Below are 24,988 nucleotides of genomic sequence, written 5' to 3'. Positions count from 1 at the left end.
TTTGTTTGGGCTAGCGTATGCAGGACACGGAGTTTCGGCCGGCGGGCAGCGGACGTCGCATTTGTTTTTCAGATTCGCTCATTGGCCACCGGTTTGTCCCGCATTGAACCCCCGCGTACGTGACCGACGGCACCTTTCGTGGGACAAGGCACGGGTTGGGCGAATCCGGCCGAGAAAATTGAGCATACTGGGACGCAAGCGTATGGTAGGTGATTGAAAACGTATGTAGGCATATCAATGGCCTCCCATCCAGACCTCTTCTCTGACGGGCAGTAACTCCGCGTCAGCACACATTCAAAACATTTACTTCACTTTCTCCATATCCTAACTACTCAAGGCCAAACACAATGGCCCTGTTGGGGCTTATTGTTGTATGCTCTTTGGCTACTATCGCCTTTGGCATCATTTACGTTTTTGTTGACTATGTTCGCGTTCTTCGACTCAGGCAGAAAATGGCTCCAGGGCCTTTTCCACTGCCCCTGTTTGGCAACATCTTTCACATCCCACCTGTCAGACAATGGAAAAAGTTCGAGGAATGGTCCTTGAAGTATCACTCTCCAATCATTACCTTTTGGGATGGCCATACCCCCATCATGATCTGCAATGATGCTTGGTCGATGTCCGAGCTTTGTGATAAGCGCGCAAATATTTACTCTTCCAGAGCCGTGAAGACACTGACCGGCAAGGTGTTTGGTCTCCACAAGTTCAATCAAGCCGGCCTTCAGTACGGGGAGCAGTGGCGTATACATCGTCGACTTACCGTAAGCAACCCTTTCTAAGGACAAAAAGAAATAAAACGGGTCGACATTTTCATCTTTCAAGGCTGATCATCCTCTTATCAAATAGCACTCGGCCGCAAATGCCCAAGTTGTGCAAACATATCGTCAGATGCAAGCAAATGAAGCCAAGCTATTAATCAAGGATTGCCTAGAGGACTCTGAGAGATTCGTCTCGAGTGCTTTGCGATTCACCGTCTCCATTGTGTCCGTCATTGCTTGGGGCAGGCGTATCAGCAGTGAGAATGACACAGTTCTGAAGGTTGCGCAAGCCTTTGTCGGCAGCGCGAACCTTGGTTTCCCGGGAAAAACGTACACAGAGGCTATCCCATTTCTTACCAAGATGCCTCCGTGGCTGAATCCGCTCCCAAACCAACTCAAAAAACTCGCCGAGACCTCCAACAAGTACTTCTATGCCTTGTCTGCAGAGGGCGCGGAGGCATCGCGAGACAACTTCGCAAAGAGGCTCCTCAGGGAGAAGGAAGAACATGGCCTAAGCAAGGTCGAGATCTCGAACTTGACGGGCAACTTCATTGGCGCCGGTGTTGACACGACAACTAGTGCAATGTTGACATTCATCCTGGCCATGTGTCTGAATCAAGATGTTCAGATCAAAGCCCAGGAGGAAATTGACCGCGTCATCGGCCAAGACCGATACCCTGATTGGTCGGACGAGGACAATCTACCGTACGTTGCGGCTATCATCAACGAGACTCTTCGTTGGCGGCCGCCTTTTGCGCTGGGGGGCCCTGCGCATGCTCCCATTGAGGATAATGTCTACGACGGATATCTCTTCCCGAAAGGAACTGCCATCATCGGTAATCTTTACGCCATTCAACGCAATCCTCGGGAGTACCCCCAGCCCGACAGGTTTTGGCCAGAGCGATTCCTAGACGGCTTCGATAGACCGGCTTATCCAAACAAGAGAGGCCACAACACGTTTGGCTGGGGACGTCGAGTTTGCAGTGGAGAGGCTCTTGCGCAACAAAGTCTTTACTTCACGATTGTGTCCCTACTCTGGGCTTTCCGAATCCTTCCGGGCCTGGACGATCAGGTGAGTTCTTCGTGTTACTGGAGAGCCGTGGCTGTTCCATCTCAAACCTCGTGCTAATACATCACACAGGGCAAAGAGATTGTGCCGGACCCTGACGCCTACACAACTTCTCAGGTGAACCGACCAATGCCCTTCAAGTTGCGACTATTGCCTAGGTCGGAGTCTATTACGAGACTTATTAAACAAGAGGCGCAGGAGGCCAGACTGCAGCTTCGGGCCTACGATGCTGACACCACTGTCACGTTTGAAAGCGCCCAGTCGATTTCTCTCGATATGCCTATCTCTAAGGCAGAAATGGCCTCGAGTTTGTAGTGTTCACCTTGCGCGCGCACGCATCCAGGAAAACGAGAGCGATTGTCTATATAGACAGACATTCCACAGAAACCGGTCTGACTGGCGATCTTATGGTTGTTTTTCACTTGACTAGACCTTCCCATTTCCAAGGCTTATGTAGATATGTACATCAAGGCCGTCGAAGTTTCAGATTTCATTCACATGACATTGTGATTTACAGCGACGAGGATTAGGCTGTGTGTGTAAACTACTTATATAAACAAAATGTAGACCTTTTCCCGCAGTTAGGTGATAGAAATCGTCAGCAATCGGCCTTGACATACTTCAACCTGAGTGGTCATAGGACCAGGACTGCCAAAACCCTCTTCGGCAACTAGTCCAAAATCAATAGCGAAAAACAATCCTTAGAATCTCAGTCTCTGTAGCAGACACAAGTTCATGGAATTCTTTACAGACTTCTACACAATATTGCTTCTCGATACTCCTTTACCATGCCAATCCTTCCGGGGCAGAGCCTCCACGGAGTGCGGAGTTCTCACAGACACCTCGGCAAAAGGCTTCATCCTGTTCTGCGGAGGACTTAGTTGCCTGAACAGGGCCTCTGCGAGCAGGCCACCACTCTGCTCCACGTTTCTTCTCCTCATCCACGTGCTCATGAAGCATTCCTTTGACTCTGCCAATGACATAGACAACGGCTTCCTCTACATCAGGATGGAACGGCCCGGTCATGTAAGTATCGCTGTTGAGATTTGCCTGGGATCCATTGGCCAGCCATTTGTCCTCTGACTCAACCTGACTGAAGAAGTCGAGCTTCTCCTTAACTTGCTCCGGGGTCGCTGATTTAGATCGATAAACCTCGTATCGCATCAGACTGGTGGTTGCAGATGTTGGGACGATGGACATCATGTAGAAGAAGACCGGGCTGTGATAAAAGTCAGAATCCCAGGCCTGTAATCAAGCCTTTGCTCAATGTGACGAGACATAAGACTCACGTCAAAGTGACAGAGGCGTTGGGAAACATGTACGTCGGGCTGACTGAGCCCGAGCGCTCTTCTCCCTTTGCGCCCAAATGCGCAACCCAATACTTTTCGAGACCGTAGTTCATCTGCTTATTGCCCTTGAAAAACGGCGCAAGTCCAGGGTGCGCCGTGGGACAATGGTAGCACTAAGAACTGTCAACAACTATCCAGTACAATACCGAGGTGTTCCGCTTTGAGTGACTAACCTCGTTGTAGTTCTCAATCAATGTCTTCCAGTTGAACTTGCCCTCCATGGACCAGGTGTGGTCGTACTCATAATCACTCATGTCAAAATTCTCCAGTCGAGGCTGGGTGTCAACGCCGCCAAATTGCTCCTCCCAGCTCAATGTGGGTTTTTCGGCGGCGTCCAGGTTCACCCAGAAGAACCCCAGGCGATCCACATGACTGTGAACCTTGTACAACTTGTACTCCTCCTTGTCGAAGTCCTCAACGTGATCGAAGCGGGGAGCCTTGGCTAGGTTCCCGTTCATGCTGTATGACCAGCCTGTGAAGCGGTCAGGACTACCTTGAAGTTTTGCTTGTCAATGCGAGGAGCCTTACCATGATATTTACAAGACAACACGAATGCTTTGCCTTCGTTTTCGTGGACAATCGGGAAAGCCCTGTGGCGGCAGATATTGAGAAATGCGTTGATGTTCCCCGCTCGGTCCTTGATGATGAAGAAAGGGTAGCCGGCCATCTCATAGCGGGCGTATTTCCCAGGCTCATTGAACTGGTGAATATGAGAAACGAGGATCCATGATTTGCTGAATATCGCTCGCCGTTCCAACTGATAGAACCCTGGCTCGCGGTACCAAGAGGCTGGAAGTGTGCTCTGCATATTGATCGATTTGTGATGTGCTCGAGGCTAGCCTAAGTTCTAGAATTACTGGTTCTACAATAGCACACCCTGTAAATTGAGTTCTTTTAGAGCTTGCAATTAGATTGGAGCTTCAAATCCATTCTACAACCGGCCCTGGCTACTGCTAATTTGTGTAAGCCACCGGCCGAACGATACGGAAGTACATAATGCCAAGAGTCCTATGCTTCGGCATTCCGAACATAGCCGAACACCGACGATTACAAGAATTATACTCAGAGATTGAAGATACTGGGCAAAAGACTGGGCTCGGGTCGTCGGCCGAGCTTTCCGTATCCCCCATCAGCCCCCGCCTTTGCCGGAGAGGCGGGGCCACCCAGCGGGCCTGAGACTTCTACGATGCTACTCTCTACACTTCCCCAGCTCCAGGTTCGTTCAAACCCACTGAAAAGACTTTAGTTCCGTGCAGCGGGAGTACAGCCTCTGTTCAACCACCTGACTTTCAACTAAAATTCCAGAATGACTAATAGTCTAACCGTGTATGAGCACTAGTAAGGTTACAGCGAAACGAAAACTTTGCGAGTCGACACCGGCACTTCGGCTGCTGGTAACCCACAGATTAACATACGGCAGTCAGAAACGTACGCCTCCAGGCGGCAAACTGCAAAGGACAAAATTAGGAGGGAAGAAGGGGAGCTCACAGTTAAAACAAAAACATTTCTCAGCTCTGACGGCCTGGGGATAACAAATGAATTCGGGCTAGTACTTACGGTCGGATTACGGACGAATGTGATCAATAGATGGCGATCTGGAATTAATTCTATAAACACTGTCCAAACCAGCATGTATCTTGAACCCGAACCCATTGCATGTGTCGAGATGTAAAACATATCGTCGATTCACACTCCTCATCCTCAGCTCACGTCTTTCTACAACGCCATCCAGCTCAACGGTTCGACGACTCGTGAAGCAATCACCGATGCTCCGCACGGCACCATGTCTGCCTTTGACGAGAACGAGGCGTCTCTGCTCGCCTCCGCTATGACCCCGGATGTCGCTCTAACTATCAACGGTAATGATGAGTCGGGCTTCGAACACGTTCAGGCCCACAGCCTCAACACTGTGGGCCCGATGGATACGATCCATTTTGTAACCAACATTCGCATTGACGTTGCGGACAATGACGCCGCCATTGCGACGTTGACCGCAAATACCCTGGCTCAGCATTACCTTCGTGGAAATAGACTTCGCTCGAGCGAGAGAAGGCTGCTCGGAGGATCAAAACATGTCATGGAGCTCAGTGAAGACGAGAAAAATGGGCTTTGGAAGGTCAATTTGTGGCACTTCAAGACAGTATGGAGAGAGGGGGGTACAAGGTCGTTGCACCCGAAAGCTGAGTTGCTTTCGCTCTTGCGAAAGTAAGTTTTTGTGGGGCCAATTGGTTGGGTAATAATTTCCCCTTTTCACTGCTAACTCCCAAGGGTGTCCTAGCCATAGGTCAACTGCTGGAGATTTCGTATTGTAACTCGAAAGTTTAAACGGGAAAAGGTTAGCAGGTAGGTTACCATCAAACCTGTCAAAGCCCACGCCTACTCTCAGCCATTGTGTAAGCAAGTTCAATGTATTAGGGGCTCGGAGCGGAGAGAGAGACAGTTGTAACAGTCAATGCATATCCTTCTTGATTGACTAAATGCTATGGTAGGGTATTCTCGAACTATATTATTTCATCTGATTCATAACTCATCCAACACTACTGGCGGCTACCTGCTATGTCGCCGTATCCAACCCCATACATCGCCCTTTATCCTATGTCGGACGTGTTGGTTGAATCCATAAGTGATTGCGTTTGCAAAACCAATAAATTGACTTGAGCTCTGGAGGGCGGCCAGAACCCGACTTTGAGATGTATTGCCAGAGGCCTCCATAAGACGGTTGACGAGGCCGGGAATCCATAGCAGAACGTACATGACCGGGTACGCGTTAAGAAGCATCATGCGCTTGATCTCGCGCTCGACCTTTCTCGTCTGTGACCGGATCGGGAAGTCGCTCATCATCGTGGCCGTTACGTTCTCAGGAGCGGGCTGCTTGCTGGCGACGTTCTTGAGGCTTGGGTTTTGGGGGAAATCTCTTGCGGAGAAGTCCCTTTTGGGTGGCATGCGCCACTCCAGTGTTGAACTTCTGCTCCTGGATCCCTTGCGCTTGGAGGACAGGTCTGGGAACCCGTACTTGGAAAACCGTGCTGACATGGCCGATGGCCTTCGCATGTCGCGATGGTAGGCAGACGGCCCTCCGAACTGGCTTTGTTGCAGCTTATCCTCCTGCTCAAGGTATGAGAACCTGGCCTCGGAAGCCTGGCTCAAGTCCATCTCGTTGTCGTCGAAGCGGGATATCCTTGACGACATTTTTCTCTGACCCTCCACGTCATCAGCGGTAACAGAAGCTCTCGCTGGCTTTGTGATAGGCTCGACTCCTTCGTCTGATTCAAAGGAGACAGTTCGATCGGTCGGACCAACACCACCGCTGACCTTGTTCGACCATTCCTTCAATTCGTCGTCGTCCGGTGTCGATGTCGTCTTGAACGGTTCCTTGAAGGTTGGCTTCGGTCGTTCGAACTGGTCCATTTCAAACTCGGGTGTTGGGATGATCTCAAATCCTTGCTTCTTGCGAATCGAAGAGGTCATAACGTTGCCGACGCTAGAGCCAGAGTTGGTTGAATCGTAGAGGGGATCTGATGTGTCGACCATGGAGCGGAAGTGGCGGCCGAGGTACCACCAGACGTAGAGGTAGATGAGTATCGTAGTAAAGATGATGGCGAAGCGCCATCCGTGTGTAAGGGAGTATCGAAGGTCGGGGCGGTTGCGGGAGATCCAACACCAGTTGCCGCTAACGGGTTCCATCTGGCCCATGCCGGTCGCCGTGGCGCTCGTGATAATCGGGACAACCCATACGGAAGCGCAAATGATGAACTTCCTGAATGTCGAAGTATTGGGCATGTACGTCTTCCGTGTAATGGTCAGGAAAGTGACAACGGCTATGGCCAGGATGGAGAAGTCGGAGGCCTGGACAGATAGCTGCCCAATCATGCCGTTCAGCACGCATGCCGCGCCGGGCCTCAGATCTTTGTCTTTGATGAAGATGATTCCTGATACGGTATTGTTGAGAGAGTTGATGAACTCTTTTGGAAAGAGGCTCGAGTCAGCATCCTCCACCAAGGGAAGCCACAACTGGCGATCAATAACTTACCGGCCAACGTCAGGTTGAGGACGAGAGCATGGCGGAAAGAGCGTTGTTGATCGTGGTAGAAAATGAAGGAAATTAACACGCCCGTAGTTGCTAGAAAAGAGAGGATGCTACCCGTGAGGGTAACGGATGCGACTGCCGCATCAAAGGCCATCGTGAACCCGCACGCCGTAGATGTTGGTTAGCATCCACGCGCGACGACTTCGCGGTGGTCTCAAAGTGGGAAATGGGTATCGTCTTGTACGAAAGCCAGTGCGCACGTCTTCCAGGACCGTGGGCTGGGCGATATTGGTTATCCGTTACACGGATGGAGTCACGGGTCAGCGGTGCGAGTCATGAAGTCGTTGCGACGTGGGTCTTCATCCCCTGAAGCTTTTCTATTTATTGAGTGATTGACATACGCGATGCCATCTGAAGTCGAGAGCCACCCGACGCGAGTCTAAAATGCCTGTCTTTACCCCAAGGTGCACCTTACGATGTCAGGATGTCTTGCAGGACAGGACGCTCTGGGAAATCGATGCCATTGAAGCACGACATGAGGCTGGTGATACGCCTCAGAGAGTTGCAAAGACAACACGCTGAGGTTGCAAGGGTCAAGGGACGAAGGCGTGCCCATTGTGAACTAAGACAAGGTCCCCCTTAATCAACACTTGGCGTTTTGGAATGTAGCATCCAGCGTCTGGACCCGCTGCATAACCCGGAAATCGTTAGCTGATGCTCAAAACCGTTAGGCGAAGGCGCAGTTCCACGTGGATTCTTGTGTCAGAAAGCGCATGCGGCACCCCGATCTAACCGCAGATGTGCATGTTGAAGGGTTCATCCGTCGTCCCAAGTCTGTGGGCACTGAGCTGGGCGCGCGTCTGTCGCCAACTTACCAGGCCTTTGGGGTGGGCATCAGAATGGACATCCCTCACTTCGCGAAGTTGAGGTTATTTACCGCATGTTGCATTCGTTGAAGCGGCTTTTTTTCTCCTCATGTCGCATTCAATTCAGAGTCTTCTGATTATTGTTACGCGAGAGGCAACTTCACTGTTGATCTCTGAGTGTCCGAGCTCAATTCGGCGGCTATAATGCCGTCCGTTATCGACTTCGTTATCGCTTGGCTTGGCGGCTGCAAAATTTTTATGATCTGCTCAATAGGAGTCCAGCATGTATATGAAAACACTAAATGTCGGCGCCGTGCAAGCACAAACCAAGACACCGAGCCGTTATATCCCGCGGACAGCCCTGTTGTCGGTGGATGTCAATATCAAGGTTTGGAGCCGGTGGCACTTCAAACCATGTACCCCTGAAAATACATTGGGTCTCCCTGCTCGCTTATGCTGTCTTGGACTGATAGGTGGCAGGGTATTCCTATCTCACGAGCAGCTTCCTCTTGGGTTCATGGAGAATGCGAGCAGAATGTTCCACCGGCACAGTCGGATTTTGGAGTCCTTCCGCAGCGGCTAGCCCTGTCACGTAATTCAAAGACAGGATCCCATGTGGTTCGGGGGCATCATCCCGCCTCGCGGCCAGCCGTTCCTGACGAATGACAACGATTCTGGCCTATCGAGAACCAGTCTTCTGACCAATTTCCTCAACTCCGCAAGTTCTCAACCCCACAAGCCGGATGTTGTTCCTTGGTTGAAGGCCGGCTGAAGGCTCAGGCCCCCGGTCGTGCACTTGGGCAATTTTTCGTCCCCCTCTTGCTGACCCTCCACACGCGGACGGCATGGGTAAACTGAAACCCAGGCCAACTTACCTCTCCTGGAAAGATTTCGCCACCCTCCCGCACAGGACCTGCTCTGGCGCGGATGTTCTCATATGCCGCAATAACGCAAAGTTCTATTTTGGTCTGGGGCCGACTGAACCGCGCGGGAATCGGAAGGCGAGCGAGCCCGCCCAGCCGAGCTAGACCAACCATCTCGCCAGACGCGGCAACAGGAGGGTTGCAAGCAATATACTTAGCGTGATGCCAAAAGAATTGCGTTCGGTGTCGATATCAGTAATCGGCACGCCAAGAGCGAGACTGTGCCGAGTGAGGCCGACGATGCCTTCAAAGTCCTCGTCTGATGAAAATCTCGCACCTTTCGCTCTTGGCTCCCCCAGACTTTTTGTCTCAAGTGATCCATCTCCTGACTGAAAACGGAATGTTGTTTGGCCCCGTTCTGTCTTTCCTCGTGGTTCTGGCCCACGGTTAAAGTTGAGAGAAATTAATCCCCGAGTTTGTTCATTGTTGGCTCCGCTCTGCAGAGGGGCGAAGCGTGGCGGACAAGAAAAGCACAGAGCACATCGCGACGTACGCGAGGATTGTGTCGTGGTGCGCGGAGTTTGACATGAGTCGTGTGAGTGTATGATGTTCAACCACCATGTGTCCGAAACAACGAATGTGCCCTGCTATTACTCCCGACGTGATAATCCGCACGGATAAGTTCGGATTGAAAAAGTTGCCGGCCTGTCGTCTCTGGAACTGGCCCCTGATCGCCAAAATTTCCCCCTTATGGCTGAGAATGGGATTCTTCTTGAAGATAAGGCTCCTCCCTGCATCTCTAGGAACATCACGCGTGGCAGTGCGTTCAGAACCTTTAACGTTTCGGAAATTCACACGTCACGGCCGGAAATGTTGCAAGGCATTTGACGCGTATGATAGCGATCGCGGATCGAGCTTAGCGCAGGACAGAGACTTTTTTTGAAGCTGCTATTGGCGTGGCTTGGCGCATCCTTCGTCATTACAGAACACTGAAGCGTTCACGGTTTGTGTTCAATCGGAAGAAAAGACTAAAGTATGGAGTCATGGACTCGTTCAACCGAAGTTTCCTGACAGAACGAGGCAGACCCGGATGATGTAACCTTAGCCACGTTATCCCAGCGGCTGCAACCGACTTGCAAGCCATGCAAGATTATTCGCAACCGAGCAGCCCTCGAGAGATTGACGTCCTTCCCTGTGCACGACTAATGCTGCGGCTGAGTACTGCTGAAAATGGTTATTGATGCTGAGGTTGACTATACTCGATGGAACACTGTGATGACGAGTTGCTCACGTCGTCTTATCTGACATGATACCAGAGCTGAACATCTCGAACTCCAGTGGTTTCCCTCGTCCGGTGACTTTTTGTGTGATAATCACGTAATTACGGACAATTCAATGCCGGTGGATACACTGTCTCAAGTACCAAAGACTCAGCTTAGCTGAGAAAATTTGCCCCGTAGGGCTAGGTTGAACCATGCGTCGACAGTCAAGTTAGTCTAGGCTCTCACTCTGAACAAGGTTAAACAGACTTGAAAGAACTCTTTGTACTTGTCGTAGATGGTCGGAAGATACGGTTGTTTGAAAATGACTCAATCAAAATGGGTTATGTTTTCTGAAACTCAAATTGATAGCTTCGCCAACGATGTCACATGATGCTGTTCTGGCCCAACCACCACTTCCGCTGTGGCGATTTCTTCATGTTTCTGAAAGTCCGAATCGAGTGTTGAGACCCCAAAAGTGACTGTCTACTTAGAGTTACAGGCTGGTCTGGTGCCTGGTTGGGATCAATCATCCAAAGTCAAAACCCATTTTCCTTGCAGCTGAGGAGAAGTAGTTAGTATTGATGGCGTGATATGGTTTTGGAAATTTCTTACCTTTCCAGCAGACATTGTCTGCACCAGCCTTTCCACGTCGCTTAGCTTTGCCTTCTGAACCTTTGGAACGACGGCTCGTCGCTTTACGAACTCCAACGCCTCCAGAATATCGGCTCGCGTTCCAACTGAGGAGCTCAGAATCTTCCAACCCTTCGCAATCAGCCAGAGAGGGTGGAAGTTCACCAGAGCCTCATGACCCAGGACTGCCACGCACATCAGTGTCCCAAACGGCGCAAGTACCTCGAATGCCTGTTGATATGCGGCCAGTGAGGTGGCGGCAACCACAATAGCTTTTGCTCCCTTTCCTCCCGTTACCTTCATCACCTTCTCCCCCAGAGTTCCGGGTTCGGTCACGTCAACGTAGTGCTCAGCACCCTGCTCTTTGCAGATTTTGGCCTTCTCCTCCCCAGCATCAATTGCAATGACACGGTATCCCATTGCATGGGCATACGCAACAGCTAGGGCACCAACGCCACCGGCGGCTCCAGAGATTGCAAAATACTGTCCGGGGGTGACGTGGCAGCCCTTGACGGCCTTGTAGGCCGTCACGCCAGCACATAGAATCGGCGCAATCTCCTCGTCAGGAAGATCGTCGAAATGTGGCGGCAGTCTAGCTAGATATCGATACGGGACGAGCGAGTATTGGGCAAAGGTACCGTCGTAAGTCTTTCCGGAATGCATCGCCTTGACGCATCGAGTCTCTCCTTCATTGACAAGATCCGTGCAGGCATCGCAACTCCCACAGATGTCGCGGGTCCAAGCGATGCCAACTCGTTGGCCAACCTCGACTGAGGGGTCGAGTGAGGAGACATTGGAACCAAGAGCAGCAATTTTGCCAACGCCTTCGTGGCCGAGGATGTTTCCGACGGGTCCAAAATGACCTAGAGCCATGGCGAGGTCTGAAGCACAGAGACCCGTCACGGAGAGCTTGACGAGAACCTCATTTGGACCGGGTACTGGCCGTGGTTCATCGCGTACTGAGAATGTTGGCGTAGCGTCGGATGCTTGGGTTGACTACGAAGTGTCAGTTGACATCCTTGACGCAATCTGAGTCTCTGGTGGTGAGATGAACATACAGTCAGAACGGCGGCTTTGTGCGTGTCCATCTTGATGGTCTTTGGGCTCTTCTATGAATAATTGTTTCTATCTGGCGATAATGGACTGTAGTTGGTGAACTAGAAACGAGTTTTGAGTTTGACCTGATGTTCCCGGAATCTATGATGTAGTTCCTCCCTTCCCCGCCAATCCCAAGCGGGGGAAGTTCAGACCATTCGGATACGTATTTCCGCCCGTCGGACAGTCCCGCGCGGCCGAGGTCATGGCGGCGAAGTTTTTTCTCTTTTGAGAATGCTGTTCGCTCGAAAATGAATACTGACATGTCCTCTTTGACTCGATCTTGAAGTTGAGGTACAGTATCTCCATCGACGCGTGTGGCAGATGTGGGTTCCCGAGAGCCGCGGGAATTCGCTAGGCCCGGGTTATGGCGTTATCGCCCCCGACCCAGGGGTCTCGTTTCGCTGCACGTAGTGAGACATGCCTGCGCCGTCAGGGCTCTTTTTTTCTCTTCTTGCCCTTCGGACTATGTCTCAAAGGAAATGACAATGAGAAATTCATCAATCAGTCTTTTGAGGAGCTAGAGATGTGGGCACATATCGTAGATCAACAGGGGTATTCCATGTAGGCAAAGCTGTCCGGCTGGAGGTTAATCGTGCATGTGGTTACCACATGAATCCCCCGGAAATTGAGACGTTCATATCGTGCCGCGCGGACGGATTCTCAGCAAACGTCCAACCATCGCCAACCTAGGTTTCCGCTGAAGGAAAGATCGCGAGAATTCGGCCATATTCGTGACATCATGATCCATACAAGGAGTCACTTACATAAGCACCGTCACGACGATTCGGCCCACGGCGAAACATGAGCACCCGAAGTATCACATGACTTTGAGTCCAGCGATGGCCCCTGTCTCAGAACAGGCCAACAACATATTTTCTGTAATCACCCAATCCACCAGTCCTCACCGCTGGATCCTTGCGCCAAGGAACCGCATAGTTGCAATGTCCACTCAGAAGTCATCGTTCTCAAATAGGGGCTTCCAAATCCACCAGTCTGTAATTCGGCATCCTGGCGGAGGAGCACACGACCGAATTATACACATAGTCAACCGCGCTCTCAGGGGCGTGCGTTCGGGCGAGCATGCGGCACCTCACGGCGATGCAGCCGGGAAACGGCCAGCACTCACCCTCGATCTTAGCTTCCAGGGGATGCAGCATATTCCCGAAGACGTCGTTGATCTGACCAAGGAGGACCTAGAATGGTTCGTAGAAATTATCGCTTATCTTGAATGAAAGGGTGACAAGCTTACGCCAATGTGCGTGATAGGCTCACGATCTCCCACAATCTTTTGACCTGTCTGCCGACTCGGTTTGGAGCCTGCATGAATCTCCGATATCTGGATATTAGCAACAATGATCTCAACGAGTTCCCATTATCTGTAATGAACCCGTCATGTTCTCCCCAGACTCGTCCTAACGCTATTGCAGATCTGCCAGCTGAAGTCTCTAGAGATCTTAAATGTTGCTCATAATTCACTCGGGAACATCCCTGATCAGATTGTTTTACTTTCATCACTCAAAGCACTCTTTCTTCAGGGCAATCAGATTGGTTCATTGCCACTCAGTATCGGGTTGATGGAGTCATTGCAGCTCATCAAGATCAGCGGAAACCCCATTGAGTACCCCCCGCCGGAGGTCCTAAACGTACCCAACCATGCAGAAGAAGCAGATGCCATCGTCACCGCACGGATCATGAGTTTCTTCAGGTGTGATGCGTACCCTCAGCTTCTCATCCCAACTGGCAATCTCGATCTCATCGATGCCGCGGATGCTGTGGCCAGCTGTCTGCCTCGTTTACAAAGACTCCTCTCAATCGACCGCTTTGCTAGGTTGACGCGGCATCAATTTAGCACGGTGTCAAACTTGGAGCGCTTGGTGTCGCGCAGTGGATTGCATCTGCGAGAAATGCAATTGTACATCCAATTCGCTTCTGAAGGTGATGAAAGTGCCCAGGAGGGTCTGTCAAAAGCTTGTGTCCGGCTTGTGAGATCCATGTCGCGAGTGTGTCTCGAGATCGGGAGTAATTCCGATATAATAGTTGACCAGGCTGGAGTCCAAGACGTTCTGCCTCTTCTGAGCCTCCTGCATAGCACCTGTCGGGACCTGAGGTTTGCGCTTCAAGCATTTACCCCTAATAAGTCTTGCGAGACTGAAGATCCAGCGACGAGTATGCCTTTGACTGCTCAACCTGGTATAGCCGCTGCAGATATTCTCTCTGCCGCACAAGAACAGAAGTCGCTGTTGACCCATGGAGCCAACACCAATAGCGATAACCATGATCAATCCTTGGACTCAGTCGTGCTGTCTCTCTTGGAGGCTTGCAAAGCGTACAAGGATCTTCATGATCAGCTCCGGGGACAGATCTCTGCAAGTTGGCGCAAAGATGATGCGCGAGAGCCTAGGATGTGTCCAGTCAGGTCTTGGAGCCAAGCCTGCGCCTCCTGCTCAAAGACTGAAGAGGCTGCTTCGATTCTCAGGAGCTGTCTGCATCTTTACACCCCCAAAGCATACGCTGCGAACGATCCATCGGTGTTTATCGAGTTGTCCTCTAGATTTTTGAATAGCTGGGCAGACCTCGGTAAGGGAATGATGGCACTGAGAAAGGTTCTATATCTTTCGACGGACGTGAGGAAACAGTTGCAGAATACGCAGACAACTGTGAAGCGGGCTACGCAACTTCTAAGCATTTGGATCGAACAAATCGAAAACAACACAAAGGCGGAAAATTACATTTGAGGCTTCGGGGAGGATTATTTTGGTTTTACACGCAAGCGAGGACAGACGAGACCGTATTAGAACATGAACTACCTATGGAAGCCGTCATAGACCATAGAGAAAAGGTGATGAGACGGATATGATGGGAAACATGGATGATTAATGCAGCAGAAATAATTAGAAGATCGGGGCCAGTTGTCCCACAAGAGTATTGTGCTGCTTAAATGTGAGTTGAAGACCGTCTTTTTACAGTCTCTACACTAATCGGAGTACCACGTAGCATATTTCTCCTCAGCATGTGAATGCCGAGCCAACGTCACCGGATCTGTAGGCATCAACGATGCTCTGAATAGTGGTATACGTTCCAACCACCGTCATGAAAGATGCCAAAACAACCGTGAAGCAATGCAATAGACACAGACCCATCTTTGCTTTACTCAAGGATCGTACTTCCCAATCCATGTACAGACCCATAAACGCAGGAATAATGAGCTGTGGCACAAGAAGATGCAAAGTCAGAACTGGGCTGTGGTCTTGACTATGCTTTGGTGAACTTACACACGTTGGCATGCAGCAGATAGAGCCGATGAGACCAACCAGGTAACTGAAAAATGGCACTGCTTCAGCAATGACAAAGGCAAGTGCACTGATTCCCAAAGTTGATCCGCTTGTGATGTCAGTTCCATATGTCCTCATGAAGTCTGCGGGCACTCACAGCCATGTAACCCAATGAACGACACTTTTGTTCTGCAGATGAACCGAGTTGCGGAGAATGCGAACAAGTAACTAGAAGCAGTTAATGGGTCAATTCTGTCATTGTAGTGGCAAAGACGACTCACAAACTTGGCGGCCAGATGCACCCACAGCGTGGTAGTCATGATGAAGCCGGGGATGGAAATGCCGTAGGCTATCTTCTCCAGCGTTCCGCCTGCGCTCCCCAGTGATGGACTTGCGACATATTTGCCACAATACCTTCGTAGCCTTCAGCATCCGTGGCATCTAGAAGGACCGCAAAATAACTCACATGTAGACAACGGTCCCAAAAGAGACATAGCATGCCCCCAAGAAAAGCTGAGACGAGAAAAGCGATTTCGTGAACGATTTAGGGCTTTTCATTTCTGCAATGACTGGCATAAATGTAGGTGTCGATCCGTAGCCAACTAGGATATTGTAAGAAATAGAGCCGACAAGCGTAGCATCGCAGTTCTTACCGAAGAGATTGATGGTGGCAACTACCCCGGGAACAAACGCAGGAGCACCAATGGAGTGAACCTCCATGTCATAGGGACCCTCCTGAGGAGCAGCGGCTGGTCTATCGACCTGAGTAACGCCAACTCTGTAGTCAACTGTCAGTATCCAGCAGGGTCTACGTGACAGAGAAGGTTGAGTCTTACACTACAATGAATACGGCCGTGAATATCGAGGCAAACCCAATCCATGCCAAGATCGACAATCTTCCAAGCGTTGGAATGCTGGAGATTAGTGCCGTACACGTTGCTGCGACGAGAGTCCAAACGATGTTGCAGACTGGTCGGTTAGAGAGTGTCTTGAATCCTTCCGCCAGGCCAACGAAGCCAGAGCCAGAAGCTAGCCTAGACCCATGGTCAACTAAACCTGAACCGCATTGGAGTCGGATAGAAGCTTACACCCAGGTCAAAAGGAACAGACCGCCTGCAACTTCACGAGCCACGGGACCACCCATTAGGGCAGCGGCATCGGCGATATTGTGTACACCGGGATACCGCATTCTGAAGGCGTACATGACGTAGGCGTAATCTGCAAGTTACCCATATTGTAAGTGACTACAAAGTGCAGACAAGGGCCAAGACCGAAGAGCATTGTTGAGAACTCACAAGTCGTAAGGGTTCCCCAGCTCACAAGGAGAATAATCCCCGGCCCATACCCTACTGCGCTAAATGCAGACGGAATAGTTAAAACGCCAGTCGCGAAACAGAGCTTCATCAAGATGATGACTGTACGTTTCCTGTGATTATGCCTTAATAAGATCTCTCTACAGGGAGACAGTCACGCAATCGCGTTACGCATACCAGCCGAGAGCCCGGTATTGGGCTTGTTGGAAGACCTCACCAACATCTTCAATATCGACGGATCCGGTCTGACTACTGTCACCCGGAACAGCATTGTTCGGGGCAGTTAAGTCTGGCTTTTCGGACAAATTCGGACCTGAACTTGTTTCGTAGGAAGAGGGCATTGTGGCGGACGTTTGCCCTGCAAGGACTCAGTTGGACAGGTTGGAGGCCAAATAGAGCCGATGAACTAGAAAATCGAAGTAGCTCGGTGCCCAAGCTCAAATGCGCAATGACTGCACGCTATCTTACGACGGATCACGGAAGGGGGCAGAGTGTTTATAAAGACCAGAGGTCGGTCAACGACTCCCTATCACAGACTCTTCTTGTCTCCAAATGCCGGGGTTCATGACCAGGGCAAATTACCCCTCAAACATGCGGAGAACCCTTGAACGTTGGAGGTGTTGGGACATGCAAAGAACGTGGGCATCTGATATCTGCATGTTCCACTGAGCGTGGGTCTAGGACACAGCATTCTGTGGCTGTTAGCAAAGCATGCCATCTACCCCAAGGCCTGGCTGCAAGGTTATCAACCGGCCATGAATTCATTGGCAAGTGCAAGATAACGCTAAACAGAGGTGAGTGCAGATCTAGTCCTATTTGCGGGGGAGATTGCTTGGGTAACGCCATGGAGATAAAGCCCCCAACACCCACAATAGATAGAGCGGGTTCCACCTCGCGGATTCCCGACGCTAGCAGATTTCCGATAGCGAAGCCATGCCGCGGAGTGACCTCAAGTGTGTTGGAAGATTGTCAGCTCTACCGGTGAATGTCCTCGAATAGCACACGACCTAGTGCGATGCCAAATCCCACATGCTGGCTACCGGCTCTGGCGACATCGGCAGAAGGGTTCATCAGGAATATTGCATTTTGAGAAATTAACGCAAAGCGTGATAATTCAAATTCTTTTGACAAATCTGGGAACTAGCAAGAAACTCAGTCGGAATTAACGCCCCTGAAAACATAAATCCCTCCATTTATAGTAATCTCTTGATTTTCAGCCCAAATCTGGCTGTCTTTTTCCAAAACCTCGACAACTTGGAAAGCCCGCAGAAGTCTTGAGACATCCCCAGACTCGAAAGAAACCTCCCAGCCGGCGCTAGAAACGTCGCGATTCTCCCGGCGAGCCGCGAACGAGCCGCTGGGGAACTTTTGAATAGCCAGAAATATGCCCCCAACCTTCCCAATGAAGATCAATCCATCTTCACTCTGAAGAATCCACGATATCTCGCTCGGTGCACTCTTCGATGTGATGTCCCGCCAAACCTCTTCATAGTCTGTTGGCGCACCGCCTTTGTGCGGGCAGGGGGTCGTTCCAATTTCCAAATCGTCTCCGTTAGGTGATTTGTTGAAGTAAGCGTCATCGGGAACGGTTAGATCAAGCGAATCAATGATATGCGTCCACCGAAAAGTTGCTGAAGAAAGTTGCAGTCAGTTACCTGCACCCGAGGGACAGCATGAAAGAGAGCCTGGTGCGAGTTTTGGCATACGGGGAGATTGTTTTAACATGATGCGTTCACCGGCGCGGCTCCATTGAATGGTGTGATCTTCTTTCGTTACTCGTAAGTCAATGAAGTAGCCACCAACGTTGAGGGCGATCGTGTCGGTGTCCTCGTACGCTGGTTCAGGAAGCCAGCGGATGCTGATGCGTTTAACAGCTTGAGACGGCATGTCTTTGGCTCGGAAGGTGTTGGGGAATAGCGTGTTGTAATGTCGGAGGTTGGCCAGGTTCAAAAACCAAAATATGGGCAATCACGTTTGATGGAGCTTCTCCTCCTACTTATGCTCGAAGAAGGGGTGCAATGATTAAGTACACCGGAATCGGACTGCACTCCCTCAATAAACCGGTACCGAGACCCACAAAACGTTCCGGTCTTGTTACGCTGAAGGCTTTCTGTTGCTAAGTGGGCGTCATCAGGTACATAGACGAACCCAATGTCAAAGTCGTCTGTGTTCAAGCTCTGTGACTGGAGTTCATCATATTACAAGGCACATCCATGATTCCTCTCACACCTTACGTAAATATTATTCTCATGTCTTCAAAATTCAACATGGCCAAGGCGAAGACGCAGCATGGCGAAAGAAAGGCAACGTGACATAATTATTGCAAATTTAGACTGACTGCGAAATTCTGCTTGCTCTTTGGGTCGTATGTCCATTTCGAAATGGTTCTACAGATGCTTTATGCTTGGAAGATGGAAGTGGGTGTGTTGGGTCTAGGTCACGTGTGATCTACAGATATTACTCCCCGCACTGGCGGGCTGAGTGACCAATTCTTTCCCACTCCCAGTTCTCGTTGGAACAGCCTTTGGGACGTAAACCAGACAACCGCAGCAACCTGTCCATCTCGGTATTTTCACTCGATTGCAACAGTCAACCAGTCTGCCCCGCCTGAAGAATGGGATAAGCAATGCACATAGTTGCAGGCCCAAAGTCCAAGAGGCACAAATCCATCCCGGCATGTGCTAGATGTCACAAGTCAAAGCAAAAGGTAAAGTTTGTGGGGAACGGCAATAGATGACATTTAGTCTAAGCTGTGTATTTCAGTGTGATAGAGGAACGCCGAGATGCTTGCGATGCGTTTCAGCCGGCGTGGAATGTACCGCAATCAATCGACAAAATTCGAGCGAAGTTCCTCGAAGGTTCGCAACATCCTCTGATTCACACATTAGAAGACGCCTTGAGGGAGAAAACTATGGGATTGCTGACTTCCATGATAGCGCTGTTCAATATCTTGAGCAAAAGCTGGCCGAACTCGAAGCCTTTGCTACCACAAGAGAGGGTGTTACAAATGCGGCGTTGCCAACACAAGACAACTTGAGTATCAACACTGTAGAAAAGGATGTCCAACAGATCGCCGGAATATCTGTCATTCGTTCCTTATCAGCAAGTGGCTTCGAATGCAGCGACAAAATTCAGCATAAGGCGAAGCTTTTTTACGGTTCTGAAAGACCTCCACTCAAAATTCCAATAGGTGGTATCTATCATGAGCTCAGTCCAAGAACGGCCGGGCATGCATACGCATCTCAATTTGCCAAGTTCAACGCTCGGAGACTACCTAAGCATGTGGCAAAACGGCTTTTTGAGAATTACAAAATGGACATCCTCCCTAGATTCCCCTGCTTTGAAGAAGATGAAATTGGCAAATATTTCAACTTATTCTATGAACAGGAACTACCCAAAACCAACGAAGAAAGCCTGCCAGACATCGCAGATTTTGTAGTTCCAATGGTGCTGGCGATATGTTCACTGACGTCCAGGACCAACGACTTCGAAAAGGTTGCTGCCCTGAGCGAGGCTCTACAATCTGATGCTCTGCGTGACACAGAGCGGGTTTTGCAGCATGCATCCATACAGTCATTGAAATGTCTGCTTCTCATCATTCAACTCGCGCTGTTACTCCCGCATACCGCTAACTTATGGCATTCGACCGGGGAGGCTATGCGGGTAGCAGTGAGTCTGGGACTACACCAGGAGCCTGATGACAGAATTATGAGGGACCACAAACTCTGCGAAGAGCGACGCAAGCTTTTTTGGGTCGTAGGTGTAGTATGATACATGATTCCGCAGCACGTTCTAACATCTAAATCAGATCTACCAACTTGATAGGATCGTTTCCATATCTGCAGGATGTCCTGTCGCCCTTGGTGACGAACACATCACAACCCAGCTTCCGTTTGGAGGGGGCAGTCCATTCCATGGTGGTCCAGATGAAAATCACTCCGGGATTATTGAGAGCCTCACAAAAAGACGGTTCCTCATGAGAACGCGTGCCTGCGTCTTACAGTCGGAAATACACGCCACCCAGTTCTTCGATCAAGCCCTCCCAGACTCCGTCAAGGACCACGCCGACTGGATCAATAAAACCAACGAAGCCGTTCAAAGACTTGCAAACGAAGCCACGCCTGGACCTTTGGTTGATCCATGGCTAATTTCAGTGCCTTATCAATGTCGTGTTCTACTCCATCGGCCATGTTCTAGAAACATTGTGGTCTCTGACGAGTCGTTGCTGGCCGTTGTAATTGCGGCGACCAATCTGATTGCTCTCGACATGAATGTCGCTAAAGCAGGGGGTCTCGTGATGGCATTCGAGATTGCCAATCGGGATTTTCAAGCCGGGATGGTTTTGCTTTACGCTCTCCGGAACCACTCTGCAAAGCTGGAGGAAGCTTCATTTACGGCTGCAGCGGAGAGAGCGCTTTCAGATCTTGTACAACTATTCGTACGTACTTCATGTGTTTGCCTTTCCACTCCGGGACGGGGCCTGACATGGGCCAGAAACTGTTGTCGTCGAGATGGCCACCATTGGCAGACACTGCTGCATATATCAACGAGCTAATCGATACGAATCTCCGCAATCCAGTCGGTCACAGCGGTAGCGCTTACGACATGAATGTCCTTGAGGAGCTAGACTGTCTCGTTACCCAACGACGAATACACAGCATTCGCCATCGTAACGTTGTGTTGCCACAGCAGAAGAAACCAGCCGCTGCTGCCACTCAACCGAAGGATTGTGGTCAGCAGATGGGTGAAGATCTGTTTGATGACGAAAACTGGTGGCGGGACTTCATCAACGATGATTTAGTTACGAACGACAGTCCCTTTTCACTGATTTCACCAGATGCCGTACAGAGTTCTGTTTCTATCCACCCGCACGAGAGAATTCAACATCCGCCCGACCCAAGACAAGATCTTTCCGATCTAGAGAAGCAACTACAACCAATCATCGAGGCTCTACCTTCATGTAGCTTTTGTAGAGACAGGCGGATCAAGTGTCGTCTCCAATTACCAGCTTGCAAGGAATGCCATCGCACTTCACGTAATTGCGTGGTATATGACCCAATCCTGGGAAGCAATGTACCGTTGAAGTATGTCCGAAAGGGATCTCCTTGGATCTTGCCGGATTGCTAATGATTAAGTTTGATAGGCGCATACACTCTCTTCTGGAACAAATCCGACATAAAGCTTCAACTAGTTTGCCAGCTCCTACATTCCAAACGAATGAAGAGCATTTGAGAAGACGTACAATGGGTGTCCTGCTGCCAGTGAGACCTGGTCCACAGGAGGAGCCACTAAGTAGTTACTCGCAACGCAATCACAGCGATTCGTTCTTTGGGACGCGGAGTGCTTTCGGTTGTCTTCGGAACCTACTTCAGAAGCGTCCAGTCACAATTCCCGAGATTCTGCGAACTGCCACCCATTGGAACTCCCACAATGTTTCGCCGACGAGACTGCCTTGGAACGGCGACATCACTAAGCCGTTAGCTGAAGGTCTTTTTCAACTGTTCAACCGATCTGCGAATGCCTTTTTTCCTGTGTTGGAATCTTCAACCCTTGACCGCATTGTAACTGGATTCTTTGACTTCTCAAGGTCGCAGCCAAGTACAGACGCTGAGTTATTCTATCTGGTGGTGGCAATAGCATCTTCGGTTGGCACAAAAAGCGACCCTAGGCTGGTCGTATGGGCGGAGTCATCATATGCAAAGGCTATTGAAGTCTTACACACTGACTGCGACCACGGCTCTCGCCCATCAAATGTTCTCCTCTTTGAAAGGACCTTGCTAATTTGCATCTATCTCCTCCTAAATCCACAGGCAGGTGACATTTGGCGACATCTGGGTTTCGCAATCAGACACTATCTGGACCTTTCCCATCGTCCCTCTACGGAGGAGTTGGACGAGGGTCATGATTTGTTTTGCACTCTAACGAGGACATTGTATTGTCTAGAAAGGTATGCCCCCAAATTTTCCAGCCTACATCTGATAAGACGTCTGATGTTGCCTTAGTCAAGTTTCCATCGCCTTCGGACGACCCAGCCTCCTGGCAATCGGCGATGGGCTTCGCAAGGTGAGCATGATACCGTTCAAGTGCATTCATGATCTCGTCTGACCTTCTTTTAGGAGCTTACCAATCAAACTACTGGCACGATCAGAGAGCAGATTTCCGTATCGTCGTATTTGATTGCATTTCTAAAGATGAAAATTCACAACACTCTTTTAGCAAATGATGCGAACAGTCTAAAAGTGAAAAAAGACGACCTCCAAAGAGCCTGTCAAGAGCATCGTCGGGTCCTAGACGAGTGGTTCGTGCGTTGGAAAGAAAGAATGAACTCCGTTCCAGAGGTGGCAAGAGAGCCCTATGCCGGATTGATTTCTTGGGTGAAGTTCAGTTACCACCATGGAATCTTCATGATATCCCTTCTTTGGCCTACTGCAGGAGGACATGCTGCTCGTGTCTGCAGCGCTCTGTCCGACGCGGGTTTGCAACTCACGAGGCAACAACAGTTGTTCGGGCGATTGTTTTCGGTTTTCCAGGATGACGCACCAATTCTGGTTTTTCCGATTAGCTGGGTGACATCTCACACGGTCTTTCAGGTGGGATTGTCCACTATCGACAGTAACTCCAAGTCATCTACCCAGGAGGGTATAGGCGCTAGGTCAACAGCACTTCAACGTTGTTTATCACTGGTTTTGCAACTTGAAGCTGACTCAACGAATCTTCTGACGGGGCAGTCCGTCGTACTTCAGGAGTTGATTTCTAATTAGCTCAGGGAAAGAAGCGCGGGGGGGGTTATCATTCTCATCATTTTCACGAAACCTAGTTGGGCTGGGCCGTAGTAACCATCCAGGCCAGTCAATTGCAAACAAATATCAAATGATGCAACTCGAGAGACCATCAAACACAGTTCTGGAAACTTGAATAGTATTCCATGGCCAGAATACAACGCGATTTCGACTTAGCCTGGCTGCAACTCTCTTAGAAAAGGTCCAGTCTTGACAATGGGCAATTGTCCCCGCTGGCGTATCCACCATCGGAAGGGCACCGTGGGTTTGGGAAAATTCTGCACCGAGCCATTTTTCAAACGATCATTCACACACATTTTCAGCAACCAATCCGATATGGTGTAGTGGCTAACATGATGCCCTCTCATCTTCGAGAGGCAGGCATAGCCCCGAGTTCGATTCTCGGTTTCGGGACATATTGTAACTTTTTGCCTGTGGATTCTTTTCCATTACATAGTACTAAGCTACACGGAGCTTCACGCTCTGCTCACCTGCATGAATGGTTAGTTATGTCAATGAGTTGTGCAATATGAATCGGCCTGGTTTTTTCGGTCGTCGCACGTAATCAAAAAAGAATTATGAGATACCAAAATCAAGCCACAGCAATTGAAAGGAGACTAGTGAGCTGATCGATTCATCCACCTAGCCGCATTGCTGTGTAGCATCTACGCCTCCGTCGTCGTTGCCAATGTCTTAAGCAACCTGGCGTGTCTGGTTGAATGGTTAATAACTCCATGGCATTTGCCGTAGGGGCTATGCTCTCGCCATTCAGAGTCATCCCCAGCCGGAACCAAAGACTTCCCACACCTGTTGATTCAGTAACCGGACGTGCTCTGCAGAAGGGCTATTATGCTATCGCCGGCTCTCAAGGCACGGGTGCGCTTATTTTGATGGGCTACTCCTAGGTAAGTAGGTATGATCTCCAATTTCGTACGCAGCAGAAATGTAACCCTTGAAATAGACCGCCTTGCCTAAGAGAATGCTTCTGACTGGCAATGTAATTGATCGCCTCGATTGTACGTTCGGAGCTGTTGACGCCACATTTTGTGAAGTTGAAAACCCAATCGCCTTTGTCATCGCAGGAAGCGTGGGTATTGCAGGGGATGAACCAGTCGACGTTGTTGATTCTGATAGAGAGCTTGTGAAACGAATTTGAGACATCCGCGGAAGAATTTCTCAGAAGTCGGGCAGGTGTAAGGAGTGGGAGAATGTTGATGAACAGTCTCCTATGTTGCCAATGGTTGTCGTGGTGTCTAAGCCGACCTCGTCTGAGGGCCACGTTCAGCCATGCCTTTTTCTCGACAGTCTCTGTCATCCGAGCATGGCAGGCACAGGAGGCGTATGCACAAATGCTGCCAGTCGCATCAAGGAGTCCGTGGTCAACTAACTTCTAACCCCCGAGACGCTAGCGGAACATGAGTTCGTCATTCAGCACCCGGCAGGACATCTTCCACTCTCTGTCAAGACTGATGACTGCGAAGATTGCAATGGTGCACCAAGTTTTGAAACACTGGGTTTTATGCGCACTGCAAGATATATCTTCCAGGGAGATTTATTCATTCCCTCAGACTTGTAGTAGAGCCTGAAAGCTCCATCTATGTAAAGTGCTGATATGCTTTCGGGGCGTTTTCGTAGACCAAGTGCTTAGCTAAGTTGAAATCAACATCGACAATGGACTCTTGTCAGCATAGTCAAATGGGAT

The 24,988-nt window shown here is 50.1% G+C and overlaps 10 protein-coding genes across 10 annotated transcripts; 5 read left to right on the top strand and 5 right to left on the bottom strand.

Annotated features, from left to right (window-relative positions):
- Nucleotides 1-347: 347 nt before the first annotated feature.
- GCG54_00013216 (Multifunctional cytochrome P450 monooxygenase) lies at nucleotides 348-2,142 on the top strand (the record flags this gene model as incomplete). The annotated part of the gene is made up of 3 exons (XM_045413074.1): nucleotides 348-761; nucleotides 847-1,830; nucleotides 1,900-2,142. The coding sequence occupies 3 exons, from the start codon at nucleotides 348-350 to the stop codon at nucleotides 2,140-2,142; spliced, it is 1,641 nt and encodes a 546-aa protein (XP_045257635.1).
- A 468-nt stretch (nucleotides 2,143-2,610) lies between these two features.
- On the bottom strand, nucleotides 2,611-4,011 carry GCG54_00013215 (putative dioxygenase subunit alpha YeaW; the record flags this gene model as incomplete). The annotated part of the gene is made up of 4 exons (XM_045413073.1): nucleotides 2,611-3,046; nucleotides 3,117-3,289; nucleotides 3,350-3,648; nucleotides 3,705-4,011. Coding segments are annotated over 4 exons (1,215 nt in total), but the record flags the coding sequence as incomplete, so codon positions are not given.
- Nucleotides 4,012-4,959: 948 nt separating this feature from the next.
- On the top strand, nucleotides 4,960-5,385 carry GCG54_00013214 (uncharacterized protein; the record flags this gene model as incomplete). Its single annotated transcript, XM_045413072.1, has 1 exon — nucleotides 4,960-5,385. The coding sequence occupies one exon, from the start codon at nucleotides 4,960-4,962 to the stop codon at nucleotides 5,383-5,385; it is 426 nt and encodes a 141-aa protein (XP_045257633.1).
- A 338-nt stretch (nucleotides 5,386-5,723) lies between these two features.
- GCG54_00013213 (uncharacterized protein) lies at nucleotides 5,724-7,357 on the bottom strand (the record flags this gene model as incomplete). The annotated part of the gene is made up of 2 exons (XM_045413071.1): nucleotides 5,724-7,138; nucleotides 7,207-7,357. The coding sequence occupies 2 exons, from the start codon at nucleotides 7,355-7,357 to the stop codon at nucleotides 5,724-5,726; spliced, it is 1,566 nt and encodes a 521-aa protein (XP_045257632.1).
- A 3,359-nt stretch (nucleotides 7,358-10,716) lies between these two features.
- Nucleotides 10,717-11,912, bottom strand: GCG54_00013212 (Alcohol dehydrogenase 1; the record flags this gene model as incomplete). Its single annotated transcript, XM_045413070.1, has 3 exons — nucleotides 10,717-10,752; nucleotides 10,807-11,820; nucleotides 11,883-11,912. 3 exons carry the CDS (start codon nucleotides 11,910-11,912, stop codon nucleotides 10,717-10,719), a joined length of 1,080 nt encoding a protein of 359 aa, XP_045257631.1.
- A 951-nt stretch (nucleotides 11,913-12,863) lies between these two features.
- Nucleotides 12,864-13,796, top strand: GCG54_00013211 (uncharacterized protein; the record flags this gene model as incomplete). The annotated part of the gene is made up of 3 exons (XM_045413069.1): nucleotides 12,864-13,123; nucleotides 13,189-13,300; nucleotides 13,350-13,796. Coding segments are annotated over 3 exons (819 nt in total), but the record flags the coding sequence as incomplete, so codon positions are not given.
- A 1,131-nt stretch (nucleotides 13,797-14,927) lies between these two features.
- On the bottom strand, nucleotides 14,928-16,848 carry GCG54_00013210 (N amino acid transport system protein; the record flags this gene model as incomplete). The annotated part of the gene is given in 10 exon segments (XM_045413068.1): nucleotides 14,928-15,128; nucleotides 15,195-15,303; nucleotides 15,352-15,422; nucleotides 15,476-15,608; nucleotides 15,661-15,796; nucleotides 15,848-15,972; nucleotides 16,031-16,228; nucleotides 16,283-16,412; nucleotides 16,424-16,620; nucleotides 16,685-16,848. 10 exon segments carry the CDS (start codon nucleotides 16,846-16,848, stop codon nucleotides 14,928-14,930), a joined length of 1,464 nt encoding a protein of 487 aa, XP_045257629.1.
- An 811-nt stretch (nucleotides 16,849-17,659) lies between these two features.
- On the bottom strand, nucleotides 17,660-18,394 carry GCG54_00013209 (uncharacterized protein; the record flags this gene model as incomplete). The annotated part of the gene is made up of 2 exons (XM_045413067.1): nucleotides 17,660-18,138; nucleotides 18,214-18,394. The coding sequence occupies 2 exons, from the start codon at nucleotides 18,392-18,394 to the stop codon at nucleotides 17,660-17,662; spliced, it is 660 nt and encodes a 219-aa protein (XP_045257628.1).
- Nucleotides 18,395-19,290: 896 nt separating this feature from the next.
- Nucleotides 19,291-23,268, top strand: GCG54_00013208 (putative transcriptional regulatory protein; the record flags this gene model as incomplete). The annotated part of the gene is made up of 7 exons (XM_045413066.1): nucleotides 19,291-19,315; nucleotides 19,356-20,263; nucleotides 20,316-20,945; nucleotides 21,002-21,591; nucleotides 21,651-22,454; nucleotides 22,510-22,570; nucleotides 22,624-23,268. 7 exons carry the CDS (start codon nucleotides 19,291-19,293, stop codon nucleotides 23,266-23,268), a joined length of 3,663 nt encoding a protein of 1,220 aa, XP_045257627.1.
- A 997-nt stretch (nucleotides 23,269-24,265) lies between these two features.
- On the top strand, nucleotides 24,266-24,862 carry GCG54_00013207 (uncharacterized protein; the record flags this gene model as incomplete). The annotated part of the gene is made up of 3 exons (XM_045413065.1): nucleotides 24,266-24,427; nucleotides 24,467-24,664; nucleotides 24,689-24,862. 3 exons carry the CDS (start codon nucleotides 24,266-24,268, stop codon nucleotides 24,860-24,862), a joined length of 534 nt encoding a protein of 177 aa, XP_045257626.1.
- Nucleotides 24,863-24,988: the final 126 nt, after the last annotated feature.

The sequence above is a fragment of the Colletotrichum gloeosporioides genome (genome assembly GCF_011800055.1).
Source record: "Colletotrichum gloeosporioides strain Lc1 chromosome Unknown consensus_95, whole genome shotgun sequence".
NCBI lineage: Eukaryota > Fungi > Ascomycota > Sordariomycetes > Glomerellales > Glomerellaceae > Colletotrichum > Colletotrichum gloeosporioides.
The sequence above is the reverse complement of the archived record's forward strand: the minus strand, read 5'-3'. Positions and strand labels throughout refer to the sequence as shown.